The sequence below is a fragment of the Orycteropus afer genome, unplaced genomic scaffold (assembly GCF_000298275.1).
Source record: "Orycteropus afer afer isolate SDZICR_OR568_19922 unplaced genomic scaffold, OryAfe1.0 scaffold00424, whole genome shotgun sequence".
Lineage (NCBI taxonomy): Eukaryota > Metazoa > Chordata > Mammalia > Tubulidentata > Orycteropodidae > Orycteropus > Orycteropus afer.
The window spans coordinates 949,575-958,195 of NW_006922011.1; the positions used below are offsets into that span (position 1 = coordinate 949,575).

The following is an 8,621-nucleotide window of genomic DNA, read 5'->3' on the forward strand; positions in this document are numbered from 1 at the left end:
ATAATACATAAAAATCTTGTTTCACAACCTATTTTGGTGAGTAGTGACTGGGTCTTAAAAGCTTTCAAGTGGCCATCTAAGATGCAGCTAATAGATTCCTGTCATCTGAAGCAAAGACGAGTGAAGAAAATCAAGGTATTTGGAAACAATCAGCCCTGGGATATGGTGGACCTTGAGACCAGAAGAACTAGGTGGTGCCCAGCTATCAATGCCAACCACTCAGGAAGGGATCAAAACTGGAGATCCTGGAGAGTGGGAGGAAAAATGTGAAACATAATTAAAATAACAGAATAATGACCAGAGTTTCTGATCAGATGGAGTCTGGTGGGACCCCCAAGACCATGGTCCTGGGTTACACTTTGGGCTTAGGATAGGACTCACTCCCAAGGACTGGCTGTCAGCCTAACAGTGGAAAGACTTAACATGGAGAACCCAGTCCAAGGCAATATACCTACCTACTCTACAGAGGTCACCCATTGGAGCAATTGGCCATGGGGCACCAGAGTGGCAGCATTGACATGGAGGGAAAGCTGGACATACAGGAGTACATAATTAAGAAGGGCATAGGGAGGGGAGGGCACAAGGAAGAGAGGGGAGGAGAGTGGGTTAGGGTTGGGGATGGTAATCAGGGAATGAAACCAAAAAAACAAGAAAAAATGTGCAGGATAGTGTACAAGATAGGTGTTTACAAACATTGGGGAAAGATCTTTCACTGTAGAGTCAAAAACGTAGATTCTCCAACTTAGAAGGTGTATAATTGTTTGCTACCTATGGAAACAAGCTCAGAGAAGTTATCCAGAAAGTGGGGATTTGCCTCTGTATGTAAAATGTCATTTTGTCATACTGTGGTGGCTTGAGTGTTGCTGTGATTCTGGAAGGCATGACACTGGTATTTGAAATACCAAATGGTGGACAGATTACAGCAGAACTTCCAGACTAAGACCCACAAAGAAGGAGGACCTGTCAATTTACTTCTAAAAATATTGGCCACTGAAAACCTTATGATTAGCAGTGGAATATTGTCTGACATAGTCCTGGAAGATGAGCTTCTCAGATAAGCACTCAAAATACGACTAGGGAAAAGTTGCCTCCTCAAAGTAAAGTTGACTTTAATGACATGGATGGAGTAGTAGGCTTTTGGGACCTTCATTTGCTGATCTGGCACGATTCAGAATGGGAAGAAACAGCTGCAGAACCGTTAATTTGAGCGTGGAATGTATGGAGTATGAATACAAGAAAACTGGAAGTCATAAAAAATGAATTGGAACACATACAAAATGAAATGGATATTCTGGATGTTAGTGAGCTGAAATAGACTGGTAATGGCCATTTTGAATTGGACAGTCATATGGTCTACTATGTCAGGAATGACAAATTGAAGAGGAATGTAAAACTCACCATCTGCTTCAATCAAGTACATTATTATTGTTTGATCTACTATGTAATCTTCATCTTCATCCTTGGGGCCAGGAGTAATCCCTCAGAGACAGGCAGTTTGGAGAAAATTATTTCACATAAGTTGCAGTGGTTTCTTTAGTGTCTCTTTCTGGATCAGTAGTGATGGAAAGTGGAGTTAAATTTGGCAGTGTTGGAATACTATCTATTTCATCCACAACTTGAATCATTTTTTCTAGTTCGGGCAATGAATGAATCCAAAATAAATCAGTACCCATTGGCCCAGGTAGTCTTTGTTGGTTTTAGGCTCTCCAGTATGAGTTGTGAGAGAAAATGGTTCCCCAAGTAAAGATTTTCCTATGATCGCTGCCATTCCTTCTCCAGCTTTTCTGCCTTTTCTTTCTTCAAGTACTTCATTCCAGCCAATAAACCTCCTCTAATGGCAAATGTGAATGCTAAAGACTTCCAGGAAACAGGCCCAGGCTGCAGAGGATGCGTTGGGTCTCTGTGGCCTTTTGATCCCAGCCCTAAAGACTCTGGCAATGGCGGCAACACTGTGTTGAGGGGCTGGTTTCCCAGGCAGTAGCCTGTGAGCCCTGAAGCCCACCACGACTCTTTTTGCCGCATACAGAATAGCCTCTTCACAGCTCTCAAAGTCTAAAGGTTGTTTTATTCATTTTTTTTTTATTCATCTTCAAAAAGAACATTTTAAGATCTATTCTGAAGTATAGTGCTGTCAGTGATAGGATAATATCCTTATGCTTACGAGGAAGACCATTGAATATGATAGTCATTCACATTTACACACCAACCACTCATGCCAAAGATGAAGAAATTGAAGATTTTCACCAACTTCTGAAGCCTGAAATTGATCATACATATACTGATAATTACTGGTGATTGTAATGCAAAAGTTGGAAATGAAGGATTGGTAGCTTGAAAATGCGGGATTGGTGATAGAAATGACTCTGGAGATCACACAGTAGAATTTTGCAAGAGGACATCTGTTGAAAGAAATGATGTAGAAGTTCAATAGCATCAGTTATAACAAGGCCAGGAGTCTGTTGCAGAACAGATTATCAGTTGCTCATATGCAAGTTTAAGATGACGCTGAAGAAAATTAAAACAAGTCCATGAGAGCCAAATTATAACCTTGAGTATATTCTACCTGAATTTAGAGACCATCTCAAGCATAGATTTGATGTGTTGAACACTAATGACTGAAAACCAGGTGAGTTTTGGGATAACATGAAGGACGTCATACATGAAGAAAGTAAAAGGTCATTAAAAAGACAGGAGGGAAAGAAAAACCCAAAAGAGACTCTGAAAGTTGTTCTTCAGTGGAGAGTAGTTAAACTGAAAGGAAAAATGATGAAGTAAAAGAGCTGAACAGAAGATTCCAAATGGTAGCTTGAGAGGACAGAGTAAAGTATTATAATGATATATGCAAAGATTGGAGTTAAACACCAAAACGAAAGAACACACTTGGCATTCTTAAGGTGAAAGAACTGAAGAAAAAGTTCAGTCCTCAAGTTGCGATATTGAGGGATTCTGTGGGCAAAATATTGAATGACGTAGGAAGTATAAAAAGGTGGAAGGAATACACAGAGTCACTGTACCACAAATAAGGACACACTTACGGTCCCAAAGAATTGGTTGACTTCAAGTCATTTCAAGAGGTATCATAAGATCAAGAAGCGATGGTATCAAAGGAGGAACTCCAAGCTGCAATGAAGGCATTGGCAAAAAACAAAACACCAGGAATTGAAAGAGTAACAACTGAAATGTTTCAACAAATGGATGCAATGCTGGAAGTGCTCATTTGTCTATGCTGAGAAATTTGGAACAACTACTTGACCAACTTTCTGGAAGAGATCCATATTTTTGCCCATTCCAAAGAGAGGTGATCCAGCAGGATGCAGAAACTATAAAACAGCATAATTAGTATCACACACAAGTACAATTTTGCTGAAAGTAATTTAAACATGATTGAAGTGGTACATTGACAGGGAACTGCCAGAAATTCAAGCCAGATTTGGCAGAGGATGTGGAAAAAGGGATATCATAGCTGATGTCAGATGGATCTTGGCTGAAAGCAGAGAATATCAGAAAGATGTTCACTTGTGTTTTATTGAGTATGCAAGGGCATTCAACCGTGTAAATCATAAGAATTTATGGATGGCTCTTTTGGTCCGGTTCTGTGTTTGGTTCCTTATCATCTCACCCCTGGACTTGAGACAGCAGCCATCATCTGACCTGCCGATTTGGGTTCGCCAACCCCTGCAACCATGTGAGTTGGGAGAATCTGCCAGACCTACTCACAGACCTGGGACATGCCAACCTCCACCACCACTGCATGAGACATTTCCTTGGGAGTTTGTGAGTTCTGTGAGACATAACAGCAAACTAAGGAATACTAAGACAGGAGGGAGATTACTGAGGGAAGGAAATAAACCCCAGCTAAGCAAAGCACTACCAAGGTAGAAGAACAAAATAGGCGGCCTCACACTCCTCAATCTTAAAATCTTCTATATAGCCACAGTAGTCAAAACAGCCTGGTACTGGTACAATGGATCAATGGAACAATGGAACTGGTAAGACCAATGGAACAGAATTGAGAACCTGGAAGTAAATCTATCCACCTATGGGCAGCTGAATTTTGACAAAGGGCCAAAACTCATTAAATGGGGAAGACAAAGTCTTTTTAACAAATAGTGCTGGCAAAACTGGATATCCATTTGCAGAAAAACGAAGTAGGATCTCTACCTCCTATCATATACAAAAACAACTCAAGATGAATCAAAGACTTAAATGTAAAACCTGAAAATACAAAGATCATCAAAGAGAAAATAGGGACACACTTAGGGTCCCTAATATATGGCAGATACATATTATCAAACATAACTAAAAATACAAACAGTGGAAGACAAACTAGATGACTGTGACCTCTTAAAAAGTAAACATTTATGTGTATCAAAAGATGTCAATAAAAGAGTAAAAAAAAAACCTTATTAAAAAAAATTATGGATGACATTGCAAAGAATGAGAATTCCAGAAAACTAAATTGTGCTCATGTGTAACCTGTACTTAGACCAAAAGGCAGTAGTTCAAATATAACAAGAGGATAAATGCATGTTTTAAAATCAGGAAAGGTGTGTGTCAGGGTGTATCCTTTCACCTTACGTACTCAATCTGTATGGGCAAATAATCTGAGAAGCTGGACTATATGAAGAATATGGCGTTAGGAGTAGAGGAAGACAACAACGTGCAGTATGCAGATGACACAGATCTACTTCCTGAAAACAAAGATGACTTGAAGCTTTTACTGATTATAGTCCTTAGTATGAATTACAATTCAACAGAAGATAGCAAAAATCCTGACAACTGGACCATTAAGCAACATCGAGATTAATGGAGAAAAGACTGAAGTTGTCAAGGATTTCATTTTACTTGGATCCACAATGTCCGTGGAAGCAGCAGTCAAGAAATCAAATGATGTATTACATTGGGTAAATCTGTTACAGAAGACCGTTTTAAAGTGTTAAATAACAAAGAGCTTATGTTAAGGACTAAAATGTGCCGGATCCAAGCCATGGTATTTTAATTACTTCATTTGCGTGCAAAATCTGGACATAGAATAAGGAAGACCAAAGAATTGATGGCTTTGAATTATGGTGTTGGTGAAGAAAATGGAATATAGCATGGACTGCCGGAAGAATGAACAAATCTGGCTTGGAAGTACAGGCAGAATGCTCCTTAAAAGGGAGGATGGCAAGACTTTGTCTTATGTACTTTAGATATATTATCAGGAGGAACCAGTCCATGGGGAAAGGCATCATGCCTGGTAAATAAAGGTTCAGCCAAAAAAGAGGAAGGTCCTTAAGGAGTGGATGCAACAATGGGCTCAAACATGGCAATAATTGTGAGGATGGCATAGGACCAGGCAGTGTTTCATTCTGTTGTACATATGGTAGCTATTAGTGGGACTCAATCTATGGCTTCTGGTAACATTTCAAGGGCCTAGCACATTCTTACCAGATTATCGATTAGTGTTAGTCCCCTTCCTGTTGTACTGGGCAAGTGAAATGTCTTCTGGGAAACTAATATTTAAAATGTTGGAGAATATTTAAAATAGTTACGTAGCTAATTTACCATGTAAAATGTTCATAAATAGAAAAATATGAAAGGACTCCTGTTGGTATAATCTAGGACAGATTTATTTTATGTGAAAAATTTCTGTACTAAGTATTACTCATGCTTGGGTTTAAGGAATTTTTAGCAAGATTCATATTATGTTTAGTACGATACTGAAACTCTTTACATGTTGAAAGACCCTGGAATATATATATCCTATTGAGAAAGGAATCAACTATAATCACTGATAATCTGAGTAATGTGCATCTAGACTAATTCCATATGACTTAATAATTTATATGTTTGTTTCCTACTTGAGTAACAGAATAAACACTATTCAGTTGATACCTTTGTTTAAATGACCAGGTACAAGGAGGGGAAAAATAAAAAGATCCTATGTAGGATATGGTCAGGTAATGGCATTTCTTTCTTTAAAGAAATTGCAATTCCAAAAGCTGTTTCAAAAGTCCAACTTACATGTTTTTGTTAATTTGCAATATTAGAAAAAACAATCTTTTTTTCCCCGTTTCCATGTAAATGAATACAATGTGAATGACAGACTATGTTGTTAGTGGATGTGATTTATATAATGTAATTTGTGCTCTCTTAAGCTTACTGTTTTCCATGTAGTGATTAAAGTGCATTTATTTTTAAAGTGAGAGGTATGTACATTATAATTCCAAGGACATTTTTATAATAAGAATGCCAATTTTTTAAGGCTTAAATTTGAAAGTTTCATTTAATTCCTGAATAACAAGGAAATTCACATTCAAGGCTGAAATCTTGTCTGTACTACCATACATTTCTAATCACGTGCTGTTTTAACTTTGTATATTTTAAGCCATGGTTACAGAAATAATGTAGGGTAGCATATTGAAGACAAAACCTTATTTACTGAACTTTTGGTTTAATTCTCTTAACTTTAAAACACTGTTGTGATATGAAACAATAAAATTACTTTTACTCTGATAAAAACAAGAACCAAACTGAGTCATTCACTGTCTTGTGTTAAAATACTCACTTCTAATGAGCAACAATTTAGTATCATATAGTTAGGAGATCATGTATGTTATTAAAATTTTGAATGTTTTTCTTTAGCTATATCCCAATTCTTTGACTATGTATGTTTTTCAGGGCACCTACAATCTATAAATTTAGATGATACGCTGAATACAACAAAAGATAAATAATTTCTTCAAGTAAATACATTTTCTAATCATCTTGCATTATTGCAAGGAAGCTATTCTCTTAAGACTAAAAGCTATGCTTGTTTGGGTAAGTCAATGATTAGGTCTTTCTATGCAATTGAGATTCTGTTTTCCTTCTAAACGTTCCTTTACTAATTTTTCCAAAGAGAAAAGATGTTCATCTGCATCTTCTGGTACAAGGTCCCTGATAGAATTTGCAAGTTCAAAAAGATATTCCGTATTTCTTCCACTTGGGCCAGCTGCATTAAAAATTTGTTCAGCAATGTCTTCCAGAGGTGCAGGACCAAGATAATTAGGGTTATCACATGTTCCAATATATAACAACACATTGAATGGCTTTGTTGTGGGTTCTTTTGGGTAAAAAATGACTGTTTCAGTCCTGTAGCCTCCTTTCTCCCTGAAGTCAAGGTATGCTTTTACTTCTTCTTCCTTTCCTATTGGCAGTTTGTAAGCAACACCCCATACAGAACCCTGTTGAAAAATGAAACGAAGGTATCATTGAGAATTTTTCAAGATTAATTAAAACAAGTCACAGTGTGTTATGATTTAGGAAGATATCCTGTACATTCTTAGAAGTCAGTGCAGTTTTGCTTTACCTAAAGTACATTGAGAAGATGTGTACTAAATAAAATCAGCATCATAAATGATTTATTCTGAATTTTTTTGTGTCAGTAACACAATTGGATAGTTATCTTTGTTTATATTTTTAAGTTTTTTTCTTTTAACCAATGGGATTGAAATGAAAAATGTCAGGTTTTCATTTGGTCATTAAAAATACAGTTTTAAAGCCTTAAGTGCAAAAATACGTCACTTATGGTATAGGGCGGTAGTTTCCAAACTGCTTCATGGACCAGTCTAGTCATCCTGGATACTCCTACCTCAGGCACTGTTTGGATCTGAGTATTATTAGGGTGCTGGCTAGGGGAACTCTGACACCCCATCCTCCTTTTGCTAAAGCTGAGTGTAAACTTTTCTCTTTTTACATATTAGGTAGTTCACTGGAAGAAAGGATTCTGTGTTTTAAAAGCTTTGTAATAATCAACAACCTAAAGCCATAGCAGATTTTATTTTTTTCATTTCTTAATTGCCTGAACTTTCAAATATCCTTTGTATATAACTTCATCCAGAAAACTAAATGGCAGCCTCTTTTGTGGAGAGTCCATGACCGAAGTATCAATAAAAACAATATACTATGGCTACAAAGAACTTGGAGGTGTTTTTTAATCCCCCCAGTTTTAAGAAAATATTTGTGATATAAGCAAAATTTATGGTTTATAATACAGATTTTCTAATTTTTTGACTTCTTTTAATTAATAACTGTTAAGTCCCTACACATCCTCTGTTGCTGTGGTGGTTGTTATGTGCTGTCAAGTTGCACCCAATTCATAGTGACCCCTCCCTCCTTGGGTTTCCAAGGTGGTATCACTACAGAAGTAGATTGCCCAACCTTCCTTCCGAGGAGTGTCTGATGCTTTTGAACCCCCAGCTTTCTGGTTAGCAGTCAAGTGCCTTAGGCACTATGCCACCAGAGCTCCTATATCTTCTGTAATGAATTAAAATTCTATAGGAAGAAAGTGCTGTTTGTTTTTAACTGTTTAATGATGACTAGTTTAAAGCCATTTTTATGATACTTTTTCTAGTGTAAATTATGAAAGCATTTTATTTTTTTTTTATTGTGATTTGGGTGAAGGTTTACAGAGCAAATTCACTTTCCATACAGCAGTTCACATATACTTTGTCTCATAACACTGACCACAATTTACCCCAATGCAACAGCTCCCCTCCCACTTCCTCCCGATAGTTACCTCTTCCCTGTGTCCATCCCTCCATGCACTCCTGCCCCCTGAGTTGTCTTCCTATGCATAAGCAGCCCTTCTTTCTCCC

At 37.3% G+C, this 8,621-nt stretch overlaps 1 protein-coding gene and 1 pseudogene across 1 annotated transcript in view; both read right to left on the minus strand.

The window, feature by feature from the left end:
• Positions 1-720: 720 nt before the first annotated feature.
• Positions 721-2,173, minus strand: LOC103208321 (annotated as a pseudogene).
• Positions 2,174-6,809: 4,636 nt separating this feature from the next.
• The window catches only part of CHAC2 (ChaC glutathione specific gamma-glutamylcyclotransferase 2), an 11,746-nt gene continuing 9,934 nt past the window's right edge, over positions 6,810-8,621 (minus strand). Inside the window, exon 3 of the mRNA XM_007954005.2 lies at positions 6,810-7,208. Within this exon, the coding sequence (XP_007952196.1) occupies positions 6,810-7,208 (399 nt within the window). The remainder of the gene's footprint in view (positions 7,209-8,621) is intronic.